The sequence below is a fragment of the Chlamydotis macqueenii genome, chromosome Z (assembly GCF_036417535.1).
Source record: "Chlamydotis macqueenii isolate bChlMac1 chromosome Z, bChlMac1.mat, whole genome shotgun sequence".
Taxonomy (NCBI): Eukaryota; Metazoa; Chordata; class Aves; order Otidiformes; family Otididae; genus Chlamydotis; species Chlamydotis macqueenii.
In genome coordinates, this window is record NC_141593.1 from 80,928,702 (window position 1) to 80,953,368 (window position 24,667).

A 24,667-nucleotide genomic window follows, 5' to 3' on the forward strand; every position below is an offset into this window, starting at 1 on the left:
AGAAAAACTTCACTGTGCAACATCCACGGAGGGTATAAAAATTTCTGGAAGCACCTACATACGTCTCCATCACTTTTTTCTACGGCATCAACTTTGTTTATCAGCACATAATGCCATGCATGCTACGGATATATTTTTTTTCCCAGAGCGTATTTCTACCTGAAGTAAGAGATTAGGTTTCTTTTCTTCATTTTAATTGCTTATAAACACTCTTTTTTTTAAAAACTGAAGCTGTTTGCAAAAGATTTCTTTCGCTACCAGAAATTTTTCAGGTCTTGTTGCCCTGCATAGCTCACCCGTACAAGCAGGTCCCGCGTTTTTCCTCAAGTGAATAACACAGATAATGGGCTGCTACGAGATACTCAGGCTCTTCTTTTATTTCAGAATTAAAAGCAAGTTCCACTCCCCACCTAAAAGATTAGCTCAAATTTAGCCTGTGCCCATCTTCTGTGCTCATTGACTCAACTATCAGCAAAAGACAGCTTAAAATAAGAAAAAAGTGCCGCAGATGCACAATGCAGGCACGCTATGTATGTAACACTAGCATAGGATATCGTTACGTGTGACAAAATACTCTTTGGCATAAATATGCACCAATTTCATTTATAGACCGAAACAAAACAGAACAGATTTCCAGTTACTATCCAACTTTTTTTTTTTTTTCCCCTGCAGATTTTTGAAATCTGCATTTGCATGTTCATCCTCTGTGCTACGGAGAGCTCAGAATTCATCATCGATGCAAAAATCAGAAAAGATCCTCGGTACAAATAGGTCAACACATTCTTTTGCGATTTTAATAATGGCCTGTCCTATTACATTTGTTATTCATATAGAATAAGGATAGACAATTTTTAGGTATTATATAGCTTTCTTCTGGAATATTAGCTTTGTGGCTTTGAGAGGCCATTTTCTAAAGATCCTAATAGTCAAATGACATCTTGGGAAATATTACATTCTCCCTGCATTTGCATGATAATGAAGATGAAATTTCATATACGCCACCTGAATTATACTTATCTAAGTTTTGTTTTACCGAATGACCAAAGGAATATGTTCCCTAAGCCGAAGTACCGCAGCACAATGCAACACATTATTGCTTCTGTGAAAGACAGGAAACTATAATCCAAGCGATGAAAAAAACACCCTGCGTAATTTATGTAACAGCGTTAATACGATCTCAGCTGTGTATCTCTGAATACTTATTTCCTCCGAAGAAAATTCTACAGCATCCACAAAAATACCCATTTAAATTTTTTTTTAAAAATGACGAAGGGGCAGCTCTGTGATGCTCCATGCTCTGTAGGACAGGAACGCTACCGTAACATTTTATTTTTCACAAACACACAGTATGATCGCGTGCCCGGTAAGGTTCACACGCCAGCTTATTCACTAGACGTGGGTACAACCGCATTTCACCTCTACCTACAGGAAAGACCACGCCTTAAATAATTTTCTGACCACAGAAATATGCTTGGTGGACAATAATAACGGGGCATCTTCCCCATAACTAGGCACGCAGGGAAATACGTGTCCCTCAGAAATTCCAGCGCTGGATTTCAGAGCTCCTGACCGTGGGTTGTTATCGCAGGAGACATGGGAACGCTCCATCCCCGAGAAGGGTGAGCTGAGAACCCGGCTGCCAAACCTGCGTTTTGAGAGCCAGCCCCTAACGTACCACGTCGGTGGTAACAAGGAGATCGTAAGGAAATACTTGTCCTTTCTGATCAACGCAGAGCTGGTCAATCACCGCTCAGCCCAGCAGTTTACCTGGGTGGCTAATTCTGAAGTACGGCTCTGGAAAGTCAAAATCCAACTGCAGTTTTTATTCCTAAGATGCAATTTCAAATTTTTTTTTTTTTTAAGACTGAAGAAAATTTAGTACAAATCACACAAGTTACAAACTGACAATATTAATCCAAGCACACACAGTCTTACATTAAGTCTCCACTTATAATTGCAAACTCTTTGAAGAGTGAGTAGTTTTGATTTTTGCTGAAAGCTATAGGCATTGTTTTTCAAAAAAAGCCCATAGGATGGAATAAGTGGTGTACGTAACAGTGATTTTATTTAACATAGATTCTCAGTACACTCTGGTCTGTGTTGAAACACATCCAAATTAAAAAAAAAAAAAAAAAAGGCCTATCCTCAAAGGAACATCTGAATAAAATTGAGACATCTGCAGTAAAGTTTTCCCTTCTCCCCAGAATGTTTGAGATGAACTCGGCGTAACACTGCCTTCCAAGAAAAGACAGGGTGATCAATGCAGGAGCACATCAGGCTCCCTTGGACAGGCCAATCAATGCAAGAAAGAACCTTGCCCAGGGCCTTATGCAAATAGAAGCACGTCCCGCAACCCGGGGAGGGAACATGCGCAATAGATCAATGGCATCTGAAAAACCTTACAGCTATCTCAGCCTCAGACAGTAAATATATAATGATGAATCCCTCACGTTCAGCCGTGAACTCTTTAAACTCCGTTATTTTCAACAGCTGGTTTGGAAAAAAAAAAATAATCTGCCAGGGCTGTAGACAGCAACAGCGGAGAAGTGAAATAAGATTACGGAGGGTTAAATTAACAATGCTTTTTTTTTTTTTTGAGGTTGAGAAAACATAATCTCTGTACTTTAACACCTTGTAAAATGCTGGAAGTTATGTGCCTGATGGGATGGGGACCAAGAGGCGGGTGGCTGGGATTTTCCACGGTCATTTTGATATTTTGATTTTTTTTAAGGTTTATAATTTACAAGAACTACGACACCAGAGATCTAACATCACCATGATCACTCTGTTGACTGGAATTTGTTCCGTCAAAGAATATTGTAATTACATTTTTTGTACCTTCAACTGTTTTAAAGGAATTCAAGGAGATACTAAGGCTCTGAAGCAAAGCAGCTGACAGATACAACACCAATACTGCAAGAGCACTCTGAATCGGAATAAAATTTGGTAAGGTGCACAAAGCAATACTCACGACCACGGGACCATACAGGTTCACCAACCACTCGGTAACCACATCAAAATTCCTAAAATAACGAGTTTTCCGACGGAGGCTTGTGGGGAACGATTTCCTGAACATTATTCATCATCTGTTCTTGGAAAGGGGATGGCAAGAGGAAGGAGGAGGATGAAGGAATGAACAAGAAAGACTACAAAAACTTTTCCTCTGAAGAAACTCTGCTTTTAAAGATCAGTAACAGCTCCTAACTTCCTAGCACAAAGGTATAACACTCCTGTCAGATGGCTAGAGCCACCCCAGGACAAAATATAATCCAGATATCAACAAACAAATAAAATGCCTTGGCTTAATCAAGCTTGTAAAAACCTCTCGCACCTTGTACCCTTGTACTGCAGGATGCTGAGATTCACTATTAAATTTAATTTGTCTTGGAAAATGGTAAAAGCAGAAAATCAACTAACTGAACTATTTATTTTTCACTTATTTACGAGGAAATTTTACTCCTGCGCTTCGACACTTAGCAATAAAATCTCAGTTGAGTTCTGCGGTGTTAAAAGCACAATTTTCTCAATGAATATATGTGCAAAATCTGCTTATATATTTTTACTTCATCTCATATTCAAGCAAAGCCCTTAAATAGGATTATTTTAACATTTAAACACTGGTAGTCATGCTATTATTAATATTAAAATACCTCACTAATATACTGAAAGAGCTGTGTAACACCTCTCCACTAGATTAAAGACAGGAAAGTTCTAGGATAAAAGGCAAATTCCAGCTGCTTCTTACAGCACCACAGTTTGAGAGCTCCCCTCACCGGACTATGTTTGGATTCCTTCTGCTCCACCTGGATTTGCAATGCCTGGTATATTATTAACTTGCAGCTCCCCTGGCTGATCCACTAAACCGGGTCTTAAAGTCTTATAAAACCTCTGTTGTTCCACACAAAAGCCATACATGTGCTTTTCACCATAATTAACATTTAAATTAACAGTAGCACAACACACTTGTGTCATCTTATCGGCATAAGATCATGTCACAGAAATGGGAAAAAGTATAAGACAACAGTGAGACAACTTCCTGTTTTTAACGGTTTTTCCATTAAAAAAACCCCACAACATATTTAAAACAAGCTAATATTTTAGGTAAAATAATCTAAACGCACCACAAAACCTGTCAGGGAACAATACGTGTGATTTTCCCACTTTCTCCATTGCATAACTACTTTTCTCCTTTATTAGTGTTCATATACACATTCAACAAGAACTGCAGTCCCTTTAGACTGTGATGATGTCCTGTGTCCTAAAATCGTTAGTATTAAGCTGCTCTCCAAACCAATCTAGAGAGATAAGTAACAACCTAGAAAGTTAAATAAAATGCCAAGGTTTTTCACATTATACTTGCCAGAAAAAAACCAAGCCAGTACTCATGTTGTTTCAACCTCCAGTCAGTCTGATGCACGGCCATCCAGAGCTGCAATGGCCACATCTACATGAAGTGGTGTTCTAAAAATTTCATTTTCCTGTCATGATGCACCACTACTAGACAAGAGACACCTGCAGAAGACGAGGACGACTGAAGGGTGCAATACCACAGCAGAAAGATGTGCTTCCGGGCGGGACCCAGAAACAGATGGATTAAATAAAACAAAAAGGAAGATTTTACAATATTTAGAAGACAAAGTCTGAAGATGAACCTGAAGGGAGTGAAGCGCTAGTAAATCTGTCCAGAAAAACAGGAGATTGGATAGCCCATGTCCCAGCACCTCCAGAATTCACCCTGGGGAGCCAAAAAAGAGATGGACTGAAATAGTTTATGTCAGAGAGAAGGTAAAGTTCCTCAATGTCGGGTACTTTTCTCAGAGGTTCAGGACAGAAGAGTTGTCTTCTGCTACTGTTGATGAACTTCCCCCATGTCCGGAAGAGCTCTGATAGGCATGGGACTGTTCAGACAGAAAACACCTGTATGGAGGTGCACATCTAGAGATGAGAACTTGTAACTTCTGGGAAGCTTAGGCAATCAGTGAGGAAATTAATAGCTAGGCAAGAAACTAAGGAAAACCAGTTGCCGTGGGTCATGGAATTCACTGTTGGGATCAAGAGTGTACTTCACACATTTTAATGAGATGGTTTCACACAGAGGTTGCCCCATCAGCTTTGATAGGCCCAAGGGCTGAAGTTTATCTTCACAACTGAAAGGACCAGCAACGTGTTCTTTGAACGTGGTCCTGTGCTTCAGCTTTTTTTTTTCTTTTTCATTCAAAGGTAGAATTTGAAATGAAAAATAAAGTGACTGATAAGTACGTTGCCTGGCAGAATTCAAAACAGTTGAAATAATGCAGGAAAGGACACTAATATAAAGGAATTTATTGAGCCAGAAGGAAGTTTCTAGTCAGATATAGGGATAGATGCCAAATATGGTTTTATTTAACATCTTCATTAATGATCTGGAATTAATTAAATTTGCAGGTGACATTAAAGCAGGAGAAACTGCCAGGAGAAGTAAGGCATGAAAGAAATACAAAACGAGCTTCCAAGATTCCTAGACGTGTAGCACAAAAGGGATCCTTATGACAATCTAGTTTGTCATCCCGCACAACAAGGGCCAGAGCGCAGCTAGATTTAACTTTGAAGAACGTGAGATAGTACTGCTGAGGGAGAAAAAAATCATCCACTACATTCAGCACCACTGGAGAAAGGGAAATTGAAAGCACCAAAACACCCTGAGGGATGCATGAACATCAGTGAGTACCAAATTCAAAGAAACTTTGGAAAAAGTAAAAATCTAGTGCCATTCTGGCTGCATTGACCAAAATGTTGTACAGCTGAACAAAGCTACTGAAGTTCACCTTTAGCTAACTATAGCAACTGCACTTAAAACACGGAGTCCAATTATCAGCACATGACCAGAGAAAAGTTGACAAATAGTACTGAATTCAGACAGAAATACAAACAAAAAAAAAAGAAAAAAAAAAAAGAAAACTTAATTATATATAGTTGGGCAACAAGAGAAGGGGATGAAAGTACCAGAACAATTGCTAAAGATCAGAAAGCTCTTCATACTGAAATCCAAACCCAACCGTTCACTGTGTAGTGCATGGAATTTAAAACAATGCAAAGAAATTATAAATATATACAACTAGTGAGGTGAAACGGCTCTAGAAATGTCTCTGCAAAGAAAGGCAGAAAGTGCTGTGCTTTCCACCTCCAAATCCCAGAGGATATCAACATGTATTTCCAAGTAACTGGCTTTCCAAATGACCCCAACTTTTACCCATCTTCAGTTCTTTGTTCATTTTATAATTAGGATTCCAACTTTGATGTCAAACTAGAAAATTAATATGAACGGGCCAATGAGACGTAAAGTAATGATGGGTGGTGCTGGCAATTAGTAGTTGGTATATCGTTCCAGTCCATGAAACGTTGCCCTTCTGCTTTTGGACGAAGTGGAGAAGGGGCATACGTACAGTTAGCCTGCAGACCACCGACTGAGCTGAACAAAGCATGAGATACTACATTAGTAAATGATTAAGAAGAAGCAAAAAGTAATGAGGCTGAGCACGTTATGTAGAGGAAGGTAATGAGGAGGGATGAACATTCAAAACACGAGCCTGTTCTGCAAGTGGCCCATGCTCGGGCTTTCACTGTGGCCATCCTCTTCTCTCATCTAGTAGCAAGGCTGAGAGGGCTGTGGATGAACTGAGGAAGGTGATGCCTACTCAGCATTTACACTAAAACACACACAAAAAAAGAAAAAGGACATGCAGCTATGGTGCTCTGCACTGCCCGGTAATCATTCATCATTCCTCTGTCTCTTCTTGTTAGATGATCCTTCCAGCCTGGAAGCTCTTCAGGACAAGGCACTACTACGTGACTGCTACCGCGGTGCAAACGGGTAACAACAATAAATCGTAGCAAGTGAAATAATGATGCCAGTGTAGAGTTGTCAGCTTATTTATTTAGGCTGAATGTGGCCTAAAATGTTTATCTGCTCTGTGTTAAAATGAGCAACAGATGCCTATGAATATATACATGTACGTATATAGGTGTGCATATACACACACACACTTTTTTAATATGCATACATCAGCCAAAGCCAAATGTGACCAAGTTGCTCCCAGTACAGCAGGCAGTGACACGTACTAAGATACGTCAGTATTTTTTGTTCTATCTCCCATTCAATTTCCTCACTGCTGTGACTGCTCGCTGCTCGATCTGTGAGCCCTTGTTGCTTCCTACCACCAGCTGAAGCTTGTGCATTTCAGAAAATGTTACCCAAAATGAGTCCACTACTTCCAAAAACAAGTAAGGAGGGAGGGGAAAAAAGTTGTTTGCAAACATTGGTGTTTGGGGGTTTGACCTGGTTTTGGTTCAGACTCAGTGCTTCGAGCAGAGTGAGCCTGGAGTCAGAGAGGCGCCGACTCCAGGAAAGTTAACCCAAACCAGGTCCAATTGTTTGTGGCTGAAAACACGCACCCGCACAGGCTGGATTTCACAGGAACAAGGACTCCGGGGTCACACCAAGGACCGACGGTCCCAGCCAACTACTCGGATAACTCTTGCCATGTGTGGGTCACGCTGGGAAGCAGCTTTGCCCCAGCCCTCCTGTTCCCAAAGACGCCTTCCGCATCCAATGGCGAAAAACCTAATTCCACCCTCAATTTATTCATGACCAGTTTTAATCCATTTGTTCCTGTGCCAACATTGTTCTTTGGCTTACCCGGCTCTCCCTCCCCACTGTCTACTCTCCCGATGTATCTGCGGAGTGCTACCAATCCCACTAAGCCTTCCTTCGCCGGGCTGAACAAGCCCATGCCTTTTAAACTCTGCTTCTGTAGCAACTACGGAACAGACGCTGAACCTTCTTTTCCTTCAACAGCTACCAAAGTCAACGTAAGAGCATTAGCAGATTACACAGCTCTTGCTAAGATTGATAAGCCTAGAGGGTGCATGTACTGTTCCTACGGCTACATTGATGCTGGTGCTCACGGTAGGTAGGATATCTCCATGTGGTACCACATCACGGCACATCCACGTTTCCTTCATCGTTTCTAGTAAAACACGCTCTCCATTGCTCCGAGCGTACCGACGCTCTTCCCTGTATCTCTTCCAGACCGAGTTAATCTTCCTGAATGTCTCAAATTATCTCAGATTAATCTCACCGGCATGCTGGCCGGCATTAATGCTTCCCTTCCCGGGATGGAAAGAACGAACAAATCACAGAATCACATTTGGCGCCTTTGTTGCGTTATCAAGCCATTCACTTACAGCCACCAGCGATGAAGCCGCGCGTCCAAGGGCTTCTCCATCCCCGCTGTTCCCTGTTGATGAGATCACTCTCCGTACACAAACGCATTGTGTATACAGCCAGTCAATGCCTAAGTGTCCTGAAGTTTGTATTATTTCCTTTAATTTCTATTTCTGCAGAAATTCTACTTCTGAACGCTAACAGTGACTTCACCACTTCATGCCAGGAGTCGATTTCATTAGTGCATATTTGTGTCCATGTGTGTCCATGTCCATAACAGAAATATTAAAATAAATTTGCCCAAAGGCTACTGACCCTGGTCCTGTCCAACCCTTTTCACACAACCCACCGCCATTTCTCCATTACGTCCTCTTGTCCACCCTCCTTTCTCGTTTGATCTTTTTCAGATGAATGAGCATTTTTCCAAGAAGCACAACCAAGCATAGATGAAATAAATAACCAAGTGGAATTAAGATCCCGTTTTTACTTTTAGACTTATTTTTCTGAGTGTCCCTGCCTAAGTCAGACGTGGCTCAAAGAGAGTGCTAACGTAAGTGTACAACACTGAAAAAGGTGAGACCTAAACCAGGTCTCTTTTTTTTTTTAAGTTTAATGCTCACAAAGCCTTGAAGTGCTTTTTTTTTTTTGTGCTATTTTGCTTTCTTTCTTCACAATATGATCTTGGCCACTGAGATGTTTTCCTTCCCAGCTCTCTACCACGCTTCCTACACAACCACCACAGCTCTTCTGTTATTTCTGCCACACATCAGTAGATGTATTTCGATTTAATACTTTGGCCAAGGAAATTAACAGTTACATATCCCTGCTCATCAATTCTTGAGCCAAACTAAATATAAAAAATAAGTAGACAGATATATTTATATAAGTCTATATAAATAAAAAGCCAAATATAACAGACCATTTAATCTGAAATTTCAGGAAATTAAATTAATGAAAAACTAATTACAGGTTCACAGTCCAGTCATTAAGGCTCTTAAATTGCATTTTGCCCGTGCCAGAATACTGATGCAGGCTGAGAGACTCCCAGGTAGCTCAGCAGGTGTCCATTTATCATCGTTGTTATGATGATGGCACCTACCAGCTCCAGCCAGGGTCAGGTCCTTGCCGTACCCAGCACAACTTAACAAAATGAAGTGGCATTTGAGCATATCTCAAAAATGATGGACCTAAAATTATTTCTAATGGACAAAATTGGTTGATTTTGATGGAATGAGGATGCTACGGTGGATACAGTAATTTGAACAGCTCGGATTTTAACAAAGACACACACACACACACACCTTTGTGCAAATTGTCAATATACATATCCAACATTTTAGCCAACAAAGACCATAATGAATAGTTTCTCATCTGCTCAAAGACAATGAACCTACTTTCCGTCTCCTAATTTAATTATATTACATTCCCCCGTGCGCTTTGTATTTTTACAGCAGGATGAATGCTGTAAGCTGGAGATACCACTACCAATTCTCACAATTTTGTCACGATTCCCATGGTATTTGTTTTTTTTTTTTTTTTTTCCTTACAGATATTATTTTACTAGAATTAAAACAAAAAAACCCTACACTTCTGGTTCATAAGGTGCTGAGGAAACCCTTGAAAACGCAAAGCCTGAGGTCTCAGGAGTATAGAAGGCAAACAGGAGAAATCTTCCACAACATCTTTTTTTCTTTTTTTTTTAAATCTCAGGATACTGAATATCTAATTGACAATTTTGAAAGCTTAGATTTAACAATTCTTCTCGTGATTCTGAAATGAGTAGTTGTCATGTGTTTCTTACAATGATGGACACGGATAGTTTTACATGTCACCCAGCATCCTAGGACCACCCTTTCTGTCCCCTCTACATGCCGCCAAGCCCTGATGCTGTAATCAGATCAGCAGGGGATGGCCACAGCACTCAGGTAGGCACGGGGGCACAATCTTGTCTTTTCTCCTGCACGAGTCTTTCATGCAGGCAATGGCAAGGGAAAACATTCTTTTTAAAGTAAAATAATTGTAAACCCACAAAATCTGGCAGAAAAACTCAAAGAAGGCGTTGTACCAGAAACTTATTTTCTGTAAACTAAATATAAAATTGACTCCATCAACTTGAAATTCTCACTTTCTGTTAAATTTCATAAAATTATTATAAGCTAGGAGTTGGGAAAGTTCCACAATTTACTGTCAACTACAGCAAGCTGCTTCTGAAAATAAATCCCCGACTACACTGTGTAAGGGATAGCAGAAGCAAGACGAGATGTGTTCATGAATCACGGCTTGAGTTTTTCCAAATTAGTAATTACCAGAACACAGTGACCCAATAACCATTTTTAGTGCTGTGTATTCAATAAGTAATTTCACGTAGATATTATTAGATGCACATTTAATTTCAAAGCACAATTACACAAAGTTTTAATTACTAAATATTAAGATACATTTTAGCGTACGGTTTATGATTAGCATTTGTAATTCTACCCATAAACAATATAACTAATTACATTTATTGGTGGGACTTTACTTCCCACACATGTTCAATCACTTTCAATTATTCCCTTAGCAATCTATGACCCAGCAAGGTACAAAAAGTGTGTGCCGACATCGCAGTAACCGCCTAACAGTTTCTGTGCATTCAAGCGTGGTATCACAGACTCATCCTGTTTTTCTTAACATCTCGCAATCACAGACAGGCAAAAAACTTGATTAAAAAGCTGTGAAGACCAATAAAAATGCTAGATGCTGTTGCATGTGCTTGAAAACTGCAGGCAAGTTTTACTGGTTTGTTTAATGGAGGACTTCCAAACTACAGCCTGATTTTTACGGTGAGATTAAATTTGGAAGGAAGACCTGGTTTGGCCACCAAAGGTTTGTGAACAAAAATGCTCCTCCTTTTATACCAATTTCACATGCAATGGTCATATTTGCTCTCTTTCCACTTTTGAGTTTCCCACCAAAACACATGCCCACATCCCAGCACCGGACTTGAGAAACCTGCAGACCCAAGGGAGGAGGCAGAGCAGAGCAGAGCTGTTTTTCCCACGCCGGCTCCTTTGGGGGCCGCAAACGAAGGGGCTCCTGGAGGTGTCCTGCCCTTGCAAGACCAAACGTTTCCCCACGCTGCTCCGGGAGAGCAGCAGCTCTTCCCAGGAGATGGTACAAATGACCACAAATGCATCTTTGCTTAATCTTGCGTCTTGTTGGGTTTCTCCGCCCAGCGCCCGGGCGTTGAGTTTTTACCGAGAGCCGCGCACCATGACGAAGCGATGAGCTGGAGATCTCTGCGACCGCGATGACTGCAAACGATCGGGACAGACCGCGCAGCACTGAACAGGCACAGTGTATTTAAAAGACATCCATTGAAAACGCAAACGTTTTTGGACTTTTTTGCTTGTTTTCTTTTTTTTTCCCTGAGGGCACCATAAAATGCAGAGGGCCCAGGCAGAAACCTTCACTCCAAATTAAAGCCATATGCTTCACGCTGCTCTCCTGTAAGAGGCACGGATGTAGAAAGAGCAGCTGCACAACAAGTCTCCACAACTACTCTAACCTACAATTTTATGAATCAGTTGACCCAAAATTCTTGCACAGCAAGCATAGAGGTAGTACGGTTGCTATATGCTGTAGCTGCTCTATCACCCTCATCATCTCCCCCACACAAAGCAGGAAAGAAAGTGATCGAATATGTATTTGTCATAAGACAGTAATTGCCCATCAGCTGCTCCATTTCTTCTTTTTTTTTTTTGAGCTCTTTGCAATTACTAAGTGCCATATGGATATAAAGTTGAAGAGAAAGGAGATCACAACAAAAATAAAATCTTACAAATTAATATTGTGACAAAATAGTTCAGGGTTTATTTCAATGAGATCTGCTTCAGTGCACGCATTATTTAATTAAACTCCTTTCAGCGGAGCTCAGATATCAAACCACCTCTACCAAAACCAGGTGTTAATACCCTTTGATTTTTCAAAAAACAATCGGTCTACATTAAATATACTTCTCAGGCCTAGTTTTGCATGACAGATATGTGATGTGCCAATAGTTATATATTATATTCTTCCTCTCAGGCATGCATCTCCTGCAGAGACAGCAGACTACAGAAGCTGACCCTTACTGAGACCATCTTGTCTCTCTGACAAAGCTCCTTTTTAACTTCTTACTTACTGGTTGCTTCCTGCGATGGATAAAAACTTTAGCTCAGCTTGTGATAATTTCACAGGCCCTGAGCACCCTGACCCTGGAAGCCCCAAGGTCAGAAGTCAAGTCTTGTTCTGAAACATCTGTGTGCTTCATATTAAAGTAGAACAAAAGTGAAGAAATATCCACCAGTGTGACAAGAGAAACAGGCAAAATGGGAATGACACGTTGGTCATCTGTTACCCATGCCAACTCAAGCCATTGACTGAAATGTGATGGAAAAACTCTCCCAGCCTCCTTCAAATAAGCACTTTGTTTAGGAAACACTGAGAAAGGTCTCCAGTTGATTTTCACTCCTGTCCTGTGCTAAGCGTATGTATTTGTAGGCATCCGGCGACCCAAACAACGTGGCTTTACAAAACCTACAGAAATTCTGGTAGTGCTTCAATTCGAACAGATGAAGCACATCAGAATAACTTGGTCTGAAACACAGGGCAACTCGGAAAGCCAGGACAGAACAGATGCCCCCTACTCTTCATTGTATCTGAGGAGCAACAGGCACACGCAACGTAAGCGGTTTCTTGCCCAAAGTTGTGGTTATAGAAGCAATTATTCATCTTCACAAATTTAGTCTCTTAAAAATTTAATTTCAAGACTATTTATTGTTCTGATAATAAAATATCTGTGGGAATTGATCAGCTGAAGTGTTCTCAAGTCTCAAATCTCTACATGTCATATGTATTTTAAAAACACTGTTCTGGAAGCAGAGGGAAAATCCAAATGGCCTTAATTTCTACAAATGAAAAGGGTAAACAAAAATCTTAAGTTCTTAAAACAATACAAGTGGTCCTACTCTGGGCTCTTCTTGCTACTTAGAGCAGGACAAGACTAAAACCAAAGCACTTGTGCGTGGTTTTTCATAACTAAGGCACTAATTTTGCGTTCAAGCACGAACCACTTTTACTAACTTTCAGTTAGACTAAATTAAGGCTTTTTAGACAAAAGACGTACACATGCATCTGCTGCATTTCATCGTTCTGCAATTCATGTTTCCACAATAAACAGGACCTTTTTTTTTTTTTTTCACTTTTCTTCGATAAAACATGTCCTGATTACACCAGCATTTACACAGTTAAGCGAGGAGACTACAGCTACACTCAAAGAATGGTACACCAGTTCAACAGGCAACTCCGTATACCAGACGGGGTCAACAAATTTGCCTTTGGAGAAAAGGGTGAAAGGCTGACAAACGGGATGTTCAGCAGTCCCAGCACCAGGGGTAGGGCAGCTTTACACTGAGCAGAGTCCCCTCTCACCTTACATCACCGCAGGGTTTATCCAGAGCCTAATAAATGGCCAAAAAAAAGCCTTCCCAGCAACTTCTGCAGAACTTTGTGAAAAAACTGCCAAATTGGGTAAAACTCCCAAATTTCCCCTCATGTTCAGTTCCAATCTATATAGAAAAAGGTGCATTTGTTAATGTGACTCTGCTTTAAAATCATTGTTGTATGTTCTCAGTCTTCACCTCCAGTCTTCCTACAGAGAGGAAGAGACTCACCGAGTACTGCCTTTCAGTACACGGCACGGACAAGGAAGATCCCATGCATTTTGTTTTCCCCACAAATTGGTTTTCCCACTCTTCCAGGTTTGTTATACACTTGGGACCTTATTGTTTAATTCAAAAATGCAGAGAAATGCAGTGACCTTCCAGCTTCCTCACGGATCTGTACCCGGCCATTGGTTCAAAGCTGTTCCTAAATGGCTGCTTTCAAGAAGGTGATCACAAATAATTCAGAAAATCTGCGAAAAACTTCAGGAAAGACGGTAATGGAGAAGTCGACACTTACCAGCTCTACAAAGGCCAGTCCGCCATAACTGTGAGCAACAAAAAACACGTTCTCTGCAGCTGACTTAGAAATGAAATGGTCCCAAACATAAATTGCATGTTCTTCAGGAGATCCATTATCCTGCAGAAAGAAATTACATTTGCGACAATTACCTTTTAAAAACTGGCAATTCTGTCTAAAAGCAACGTGTTCCTATATGTTAAAATGTTTTGTTAAAACAAACCTCAAATGAATATACTCTGGTGTCAAAAAAAGAGAACATATTCATTTGTCTAAATAAAAGAAATTTAAGATTGCAATTTAAAGGCAGTAAAACTGTTGCTTTATTGTGGCTTATTTTAATAAATGCAACAAAAATTATGCATCTGCAAAATTTTGTCTAAATGCCATGATGGCAATTCAGCATAATGGAGGCATTCAAAGAAATTATGAGCCACTGCTCCGATTTTCATTCTTTTGACAACTCTTTGTCAAATGTTTGTTCACTGATGGGTTTGTTTAAAGTAGTTAAGACTTAGTCTGATAAAACAAACAAAAACAAGTAGGACCAGCATAAATATGATTTCAGTCTTCACAATTTTTTTTTATATTACGGGCCAACAGAAATCTGCCAAAGATTAAAATCATGTTATTTGCAACCACCCTTTTAAACGTTACTTTTTGCAACCGCAGACTGTGAGATACAGCGCGGATAAAACACCTTTGACTGCTTACTAATTAGCCATTACTTTGGAGTCTCTGGCACTTAGGGGAGCGCTTTTTTTTACTACCGAACAAGAATTTGTGAATGCCTGGCGTGATTTACCCTGATTTTAGTGCACTCTCCTCAAACATTTGGTTTGTGCACTCCCACCTCCACCTTAGAGGCTCTCGGAAAGCCCTCTACTCCTCGATATTTTATTTATTTTTCAAGTTGCCCACGTCGTAACTACAAGTCTGTCTAGTCTCAGGTGAGGAGAGTAAGATGCTCCCCTGCCCCACCAGGATTTCACACCTCCAGCACAAGACTGCGGGTACTTTCCAGCCTCCCTCGTGCCAGAAGGAGCTGATCAGTCAAGGTCACATCATTTCCTAAAATCTGCATCCCCTTCTCCTTTGCTCTGCTCCGTCAACAACTTCACACCCCTCGGTGACCCAGATGCAGGCTACAAAAGCCTCAGTTCTTTGGGGAAAATAAAGTACAAACCAGCAAAAGCCACCGGCAATCAGAAGATGCTAATTACATAGTGTGAATTACTCTAACTTTACCAAGAACACTGAAGTTATTTAGGTCTTAGTCCCATTCTGAAACTCATTTTTGTGAATTTAGGCTCTTACAAGTGTCTAAAATCAATGGGAAGACAGACGTCTAAATAACAGGGTGGATTTACCTTTTACTTCCATTCTCATGCCCAGTGTCCTAAATAAGAGTGAGATGGCTACAAATCTTTATGGATCTGAACCCAAAACTTTTAAAACAATTGTGTGCTTTTCATTTTTTTTTCCCTCTAAGGTAGCAGTGATTAAAACAAATTTATCAAATTACAAATTATGTATTGACTACTGCAAACCACCTCAGTGTGAGAAAGGGCTTATTTTCTTTCAACCCGGCTTTGAAAGTTGATTCTAGAGATGGGTAAAGATTCCTCCCTTCGTGAGGAAAGAGGGAAGGTTTTAAAAAAAAATTCATCAAGAAAATATGATTGACAGACCAGTTATTAAGATAAAGCTGAAGGACAACTTTAACTGGAGTTTCCTATGGAAAAGTGATGTACTCTAACTATGATACGTATGGAAAAGGTACATTAAAACACCAGGAGAGTTTTAAAATGATGGGTTTATCTAAAATATTTATTTCAGCTAAATAATCAGAAGATACTTGTTTATAAACAATGATGTTACCATTAATTCACAAACTAGCATTTTTTTGTACAGGTACACAACCCTGGTTCAATATTCTGACAAAAATAAGAGGTTGTTTCTGGTTAATATTGCATTTTCAAGTATTTTGCATCTTTCTACACACCGCTGGGAAAAACACGCAATTTTAGGGTTTCCAGAAGACTGAGACAGCAGCAAGAAGCTTCTGAAGGATTCAGAAACTCAGCCGGAAAAACCTCCCACCGATTAAAGCGTAACCAGTGGTCGAGTAAACTGAATCATTAACTGCACAGCTTCACAGCCCGGTACAAAGACTCAACCGGATTTTGTAAAAGCAGAAAGAAATGAGCTAGAACGAGTTAGATGCAGGCTGTAACTACAACCACATTTGTTACTGGTGAAAAAACCCCGTAAAATGTCAGTATAGGCTGCGTTGCTGCACATACTCTGCTAAACAAGTAAGAAAAGCACGTATGTGCGAGACGGAGTTCGGAGCAGTTGTGTACGTTTGGAAGAAGAGCTCTTTCTTCAGAGCATCTGCGTACTTTCCCCCTTGTCACAAGCCCGTATTTCAGACGACTCTGACGGCGAATAAACCGGCGCTGTGTCCGTACAAGAAACACTGGAGTACAGCCGGTCTCCTCAGGATTTGGAATTGCGTGGGGTCCACGAGGACCCGGGGACCGACCTGCTCTGGGTTAAATTACGAGGTTTTGGTATGAAAGGCTGGGAGTTTCACGCAGCCGCTGCTTTCCTTCTTCTCACTGCAGCTAAACACAACGCACTGACATACCTCCTCGTTAAATTACTTGATAAAGTGGAGGCCTCTTGGTCATGCTTTACATAATTATCGCTACGACTGTATAGAAAGGCAAGGAGAAACCACGCCATACACCTCCCAAGGCAGCCAAGGCTAAACACACTGTCGATTGTGAAACAGACTGAGGTGGAAAGGTGCTGGGAAAGTTGAACTTGAAATTTCCAGCTGCTGAAAGCTGGTCAGCTGTAAACAGTAACACTATGTCGAAATAAGTGGTCTGATTCTTTGGACACGTGGAAGTGCATCCCTCTGAAAATCTCGCCCCTCCCAATACATACAATTAGAAATAAAAGCAAAAAATAAATTGACAACTACGGTACACAAAAAGGCCTCCGTGTGATGCTTAACCAACACAAAGTAACCTCAAACCAGGCAATTACTGGGTTATTTTTCTTAACAACCAATGCATTTTAGTCCTTTTCACCAACAAAAACAGAGCGAGCAGACCTCGTTTGCCCTCCATGACTACCAAGGCTACGGAGGCTATCAGATACTGAACACCTGTCCTACCTGCACGCCGCAAATCCCACTGAAGATCACCTTGGAGATAAAGCTGGTTAAAACCATCTAACGCAAGTATTGCCGACGTATTTTAGACTGCTGATATTTATTCAGTTTCCCGAATGCACGGAGGTGCTCATTGCTAGAACCGGCTCTAAAAGGGGCATCCATAAAAGTGATACAGAATATAAGGAGTCAGCTGTTAGGTTCTGATTCGGTTAACGACAGCTGCGTGGGGCTGATCAAAAAGATGCTGCTGCCACACGGACATACTCCTTTTGAACGAGAAACGATCGTCAAGCGTTTGCAAACAGAACGGGATTTTATTTCACGTGGAAGGGATGAGTATTCACAAATACTGGTTTAAGAACTGATTCCTTTTTCTAGTGATAAAAGCTTCCCCCCCCCGCGCAGTATTTTTTAAATGCTATCTCTTAAATACATACTAAAAATGCCTCACTTATAAAACCAACATAGCAATTGCTCAAAAAGTGATCATAAATGGTTAATACGGAGCTTTTCATTTTACTACCAAGAGTTTAATCAAATAGTTTAATAGTACAGTCTATGAAAATAATATGATGATGATGATTAATAAATCCATGTTGCTCATCTATATGAAGCCATTTAATACCCCAGGAGCAGAACCTCGCCTACAGCCGCCTGAAGCAGCAGGTTGCGGCAGGGATGAGGTTACCTGTCACTGATCTGCTCAGCCTTGACTCAAACCCTGGCGCAGGTTAGGGATGCCCTCGGCTGCTCCAGCCTAGACCAGCTGGGCTCGGTTTCGGGAGGGACCTCACACCAGGAATGGCAGCCCATGACTACGCGTTGTCTCGGGGTCTACACAACGCTAATGGAAACACACTTTATAAAACGCTGCTCTTCATCTTGTCTCAAAAAAAAAAAGGTTTTGCTTTGAGAAAACCAGCTTGCAGATTTAAAATTCTCTCAGTGATAGTTTTAAAGTCCCTGAAGCTGCCAAATGATTGTGGGTGAATTCTCAGGCCATGCATTGTGCAAAAAAAGTGGAGGAAGACACCACAGACCCCAGTCTGTCATTCTTTCCAATATCGCTTGTGCTAAGAGTTGAAAGGTATGTAACATTTTAATGGCTGGAGCCATTAGGAATACACAGATAAGCAGCGCGTGCACAGTGAACGTTCTGTCGCATTCAAAAAAACAGGTCGAATTTACTAATGTAATATCACAGTCATTAATTGTTAAATACCAAGCCGAAGTGATGCAGCAACCGCAGCCTTATCAACTATGCCAGATTCTAACACCTAGACATTGCAAGGTCTGCAGTTATGATGGACTACCTGAGTTGATAACACATGGAATTATCTAAACAACATTTGCATATTTGTGTAATTATTTCCTAAGGTTAATTAGCTCCTGCAAAGCAGCTTGCCCTTTGAGACTGCTTACTGTGACAGGTTCACATATTTCCTGTTTCAATGCCAAATTTTACTTTTTTGGTTTTTTTTTTTTTTTTTTTTTTTTTTTTTTAAATAACCTGTTGCCGGAAAGTTACAGCTGGGACAAGAGCTGGAGGCCTTGAACTACTATAGACTTTACAGAGGCAGAGCAGCTTGCATCCTATCTTGAACTTCTATTTCATCAAAACTCAAAAATCATCAAATCTAGAAAATCAAATTAGTTTTAAGCTCCGGTGACAGCTCTCTCCTTTTCCTTTGTTTTTTAAAATCAAAGAGTCGGAATCACTTTTTTTTTTTTTTGTGACAAGTGAAAAGTGAAATCCATACAAATAGGGAAATATGCCACACAACTGAATAGCTTTTTAACAATTTACTTGAAGGTGGTTTCCATAATTACCACTTATCACAGCAAAACAATTTCTCCTTCTAGCTTGATGAGCTACCATAAACAAGTATGGTACATGTGTTAAACACAGGAGAACAGAACTGCACACTGGCTGGGAGTCAGAGAGATGGAGAAGGCTCAGGTCTCCCATCTCCCATCCTTCTCTGATTATCACAACCGGACTCACGCCAGCATCACATTTCGCAGCACTCTTAGGTAATGGACCCAGCAAAAATTTAACAGATTTCACTGGAAATACTATTTGACTAGACAGCAAGACTTTCAAAATCAAGTTTATATATGTATGTATTTGTACAGAGAAACCAGAAGGCATGGGTGACAAATGTTGAAGACAAATGAATGGAGAAGATTTTAGTCCATGTTACGGCCATGGCAGGATTTGTGAAGTTCTGGCCTAATTAAGTACCAGACAAACCTGGAGGAACCCCGCCACTTGCTTTAATACCAGCTCAGTTTAAAAAACCTCTTCTGTCCTTTGAAGGACCCAACAACCCAGAGATGGGCACCTGGGGTTTGCCAGCCTTACGAGTTTTAAATGATGCTCATCACCCACTGGATTTTCCCCACTCCTTTTGCAAACATTTGCCTTACACGAGACAATACGCATTTCATTACAACGGAACATAATGCGTGTGATGGTTTATTATCACCAAAGCAGCTCCAAAGCCTCAGTGCAGGACAAGATCTAAGAGGCTTTGAAGGAAAGAAAGCTGGAACAGAAGCCAAAAAACCAGCCAACTTGTGATTCCTTCCTCAAAGACAGCAGCAACTGTTTCCCTGGTATTGCAACCAGGGAAGAGGAAGAAAGTAAAGAAAGAACAGAAACCAAAACCAGGAAAAAAGTGGAAGCAGAGATCTCCTTTTAATATTTTTCTGCAGCATGAGTACCTGAAGAAAAGACTTTAAAGTGTCTAGCTCAGGCTATTTAACAAAATTTGATCTTTAATGGAGAAATTCCAGTGTACCTGGGAAGCATCCCATCTATCGGAAACTCTTTTCAATGCTTTAATCACATAGTTGAGAGGAGCCTTGCACTGATGTTTCCAAAACATTTCCTGCTCTAGGAGATCCCGGGAGGCAGTAGGACATTTCACTAACCGCAGGAACTGTATTTCTGCTTTACTAACTGAAACGGCCAATGCTAGTCTGTATGCTGTGTATACGGAGATGCACGTACAGGAGGATGGGCTGGCTCTTGCAGAATTCCTAAATAACTGGATTTTCAGGAAGGATGGTGATGGCCTGCCTTCTACATTGGGATGAGTCCAGCTATACGAAACAAGACAAAAGGAGGCTGAAGAAGAGAGCAGATGGGGGTAAGGACATCAAGATCATCTCAGCAGCAAAGCAGCCATGACTCGGGGAGAAGACAAAGGAGCAAAAGCGAAAGTGGAGGCAAATTCAAATCTGATGACACGCCCCTGAAATCCAGCTTAGCAGGTCTTGCTAGGAGCACTGAAATACAGGACAACAAAGACCAAGCAGTGGGTCAAGGGAGTTATTTCAGTTGCTGTGCCGTGAGTTGAGTGGAAAGGAAACGACCTGAGGGAAAACAAGAGGGGAAGAGATAAAATCATAAGACAATTGATGCTTTGGCCTTGAAAGTTTGAATGGAGGACGCATTTCTTTCCTCCCCTCTCCTGTGGGCTCTGTGCAGGTTTTATTTACATACTTTGCCGCGTTAAACCACCACCTCCCAGCAGGATTTGATCAGCCGCGTAGGTGGCAGAGCGGGTTCATGGTCACCGATGCCTGGTGCAGCTCTATGGAAACAGAGAGCGTCGAATCTGCAAAGGTTCAACACTAAAACAACGTGAACGCCTTACTGGCGAGTGATGTTATTTTATTCAGCAGCTGCATTCACATGCATCCACAGTCATGTATTTTTCCTAATTTAGGAATTTAGCAGGGATTAAACCAAGAGCCTTCAAACATAAAAACGCCAGCCTCTTCCACTTATCCTGAGGGAATAATTGAGGAAATAAAATGACTATATTATTTTTTTTTAAGGGCACATTCTGAGATGGGGGCAAGACATTTTCTCCGGCGGTAGGTAGCAGCTGCTTTTGAGACAGAAGGGAAGGCCAGGTATCACAATAGCTCAGTCTGGTCATTCACGGAGCCGCAGATATAAATAGCATAGCCAAGGTTATTACTTGGCACGTGCCTTCGGAAAGCAATACGGCAAAGTGACTTAATGTTGCATTTCTCATATTACGGATCTCAAGTCTTATTTCCAGATCTATCTGAGGTGGTTCTGTGTAATTTCTTGCGCTTATTTTATTTCTGAAGCGGGCCTCTGATGGAAGCGATCCCAACATTGCTCATGAAGCCCTAGTAATAAAGTTGTTGTGTGTATACAGGCAGAGGCAGACAGGAAGACCAGAAGTCTTACATATTGCCGTTAAATACACATCGTATTAAGTTAAAGTTGTCCCACCTCCAAAACTCAGGACAATTTATCAGGAAAGCAGGAAATCTTGACAGACCCGCTAAACGAGTAAATACTACATGAAACGGGCATTGTCTGGCACATCTAACAGGCAAATAAAAGAGGTAAAACAAAAATGCATTTGGCACTGAGATAATATTTAAATTGTCACCACCAGTGCAAAGGGGATGAAGGGCTGGCGTGGAGGAGGCGGTGATACCCATGCTTTGCTACGGCATGACTGCTGAGATTAGGTTAAAAACGAGAAATTTTAGCTGATGCAGGACTGACACTGTCTAGCCAGGTTTTTTACGTTTTGTGTTTCGGCTCCTCCCCAGGGTCCCCGTTCTCCCCAGCTCCCACCGCAATTACCATCCAAGATGACTTCGGATCCTGTCCCACTTTTCCCACTTCAGATGCAAGCTGGGCTTTCCCTGGTGATGGTGGTCAGGAAATAAAATTCAGAGCTACGCTATATATATGTGGGAATGCAGGAACTCGAATCCCAGCCTCCCTCGGGGCAGCAGGAGGAGTTACTTTTCCCCTTTATATCCAGCTTTATTGCACACAAGAGAAAAAACAAAGCAACTCCAAGCCAGAAAAGAGTTTTCCCAGCTAAGCCCTCAACTAACACAATTCCTGACCGATAACCTAGGGCTACCTCTGCACTAAAAAAAACCCAAATCACTCTCTCCTCCTGTTTCCAAAGTGTTCCAACCACCCCCGCTCAGTGAGGAACAAGCTGACCTTGGAAATCAAAACTGTCTTTCCATCCTCTCAGCCATGAGACCTGCCTCCAAGCCCTCATTTATAATCCTTCAACAGACAAACAACTGCCCAAAACCTCGGAGTGAAGCTGTCAGCGCCCACAGGTACTCTCCACAGAGGTGCCAGCGCTCCCAGCTGCATTAACGCATCGCTGACCTAATGCTGCCTTTAAATTTTGGCAAAGGTAGGTCTTCGCAGGAAGCCTTCAGGGTGCTGCCGTGTCAGGACCTGGCAGATGTTACAAGAATCTACGAGTGTTTTTGAAAAGGCTCGCGTTACAGGTGAAATTTCTCAGAGTTGCATTTGTACTGAAAGGCGAGCACGTTGAGTTTGGCCGCGGGTCTGCGCAAAAACAAACGGTGCAAGCAGCAAACGCCGCTTGCGTTGTTCAACCCGCAGTGACGCCACACAGCAAAGACTCAGCCGTTCTGCACGGTGAATATTTTCCACTGCGTCCAAATGCCCTCTCTACTTGTTCAGCTTTTTATTAGGAAATTCAAGGCACTTTGTAACTTGAAGGGGGTTTGCTGTTTATAAAGTAAAACCCAGACCTCCGGCTAAATTAATTAAGTCTCAAAAGTTATTATAGCATCATCTCCCTGGTTGCAGTATCTGCTTGTCAGCCGGGGTAAGACAACTTTGTCAGGCTGTTGTTCCAGTCTGGATTTTCCAGTTATTACTTCTGCTGGAGTCTGGCATGTCCTGTCATCACCACCCAATCGTCTTCTGTTAAAGTGCAGGAAAGGAGACCGAAAGGAAGAAAAATTCAGACAAAATCAGTTTCTCGTGGCTCATAATTACCATCTCCAGCAAAAGCTTGGGGGTTGGGATTTTAAATGACTGGGTTTTGTTTTTTTTTTCAGCTTTCTGAAGACTTCAGACTTTTTTTTTTTTAATATTTTTTTTCCCCTTTCCATACAACTTGCAGAGTTCTAGGTGAAGGCAGCCTGAATTTGAAGGAGCGTCTTCCGGCAAACAGCTTGGGAATCCTGAATGGGGAAAGACGGGAGGTGTAATAACCGTTCCCCAGACCAGTCCTGTCTACACAGCCATACCAGGGCTACTGACAAACACACCTGCGCGGCGCTCAAGAAAATCCCCGTGTGATGATGCTCCAAGCATGGTCGCTGCCAGACTCTGCGGGTGGACTTATATATTCGAATATAAATAACAACCACAGCAGTTTGGCCAAAAAGACTCCAATTGGTAAAAATACCCAGACTGGGGCAGCTGCATTTCAGCATAATACTACTGGAAAGAATCCCTACATTTTACATGCACCTTTTTTATGTCTTCTCACACTTTGTTTTCTTTCCAAACTACTTAATCTCAGGGACTGTGATTCTGCCCACAACATATTTCTGCCTAACGTAATGAACACCACCAAAGACAGCCTTCTGTGTCACCAAACCATGGGATCAAAAGAGTATTTCTATAACAAACCATCAGGTTGTATCCTCGCAGCTGTCTTCCCTACTAGCCATGCTTATGGCAATTAATAGATTAGTTGTGGGGGCAAGTAAATAAAAATGAATACAATACTGTTACAGAAGGAATTTTCTTCGCAAGACACAAAGAGAGATCATACCAGTTGTTTAAATGATCACACGCATTTTTCTGAACACTAAAATCAGCTTATTTTGAAATGAATGCATCTGAAACGTTCAAAAACTCCTAACGGAAGTCATGCAGAAGTGTTATTTTTCTATTTCCTAAAGTACTTAAAGACTATTTTACTTTCCAGTTCTTTCAATCTGTTTATATGTTGTAATGAGAAACAGACTTTTTTTTAACCATGCTATTGCAAGAAAAATAGCATTTTGGCCAAGAAAAATGCAGATTTGCCCACCACAGGAAACAATGAATCTAACAAACTTCAACACATTTAAGTAAAACAACAACTTAATATTTTCATTAACAGCTATGGTTTCAGAACAAAGCTCAGCTGTAAAGTCTCTGTAAGAGTTTATATCTCTTATACGAGTTAAACCAAAGAGAACGGCTTCGCCCTGTATTCTTCTTCTTGATGATTCTGTCTCTATTTATTACATACACTCAAGAGCAGTTATTTAAGTGAGAGAAATATTTAACAGGCTCAAAGCTATTTGATTTCTCCTAACAAAGAGAGCAAAGCACTCTGCGCTTTAAGTAAACTGATATGCTATTTATTTAATGTACAGTTATAAAGATTTACTGAAGTACCTTAATATGTAGTGTACTGTAATTAAATGTATTTGAAGTAACTGCCATTAGC

The 24,667-nt window shown here is 41.1% G+C and overlaps 1 protein-coding gene across 5 annotated transcripts in view; it reads right to left on the reverse strand.

The window, feature by feature from the left end:
* The window catches only part of ARB2A (ARB2 cotranscriptional regulator A), a 253,900-nt gene that overhangs the window by 90,546 nt on the left and 138,687 nt on the right, over nt 1-24,667 (reverse strand). For 4 of the 5 annotated variants that reach the window (XM_086770362.1, XM_086770364.1, XM_086770365.1 and 1 more), the window contains exon 8: nt 14,186-14,305. The exons of the other annotated variant lie outside the window; for it this stretch is intronic. In XM_086770362.1, the coding sequence (XP_086626488.1) occupies nt 14,186-14,305 (120 nt within the window). The remainder of the gene's footprint in view (nt 1-14,185; nt 14,306-24,667) is intronic. 5 annotated transcript variants of the gene reach the window in all.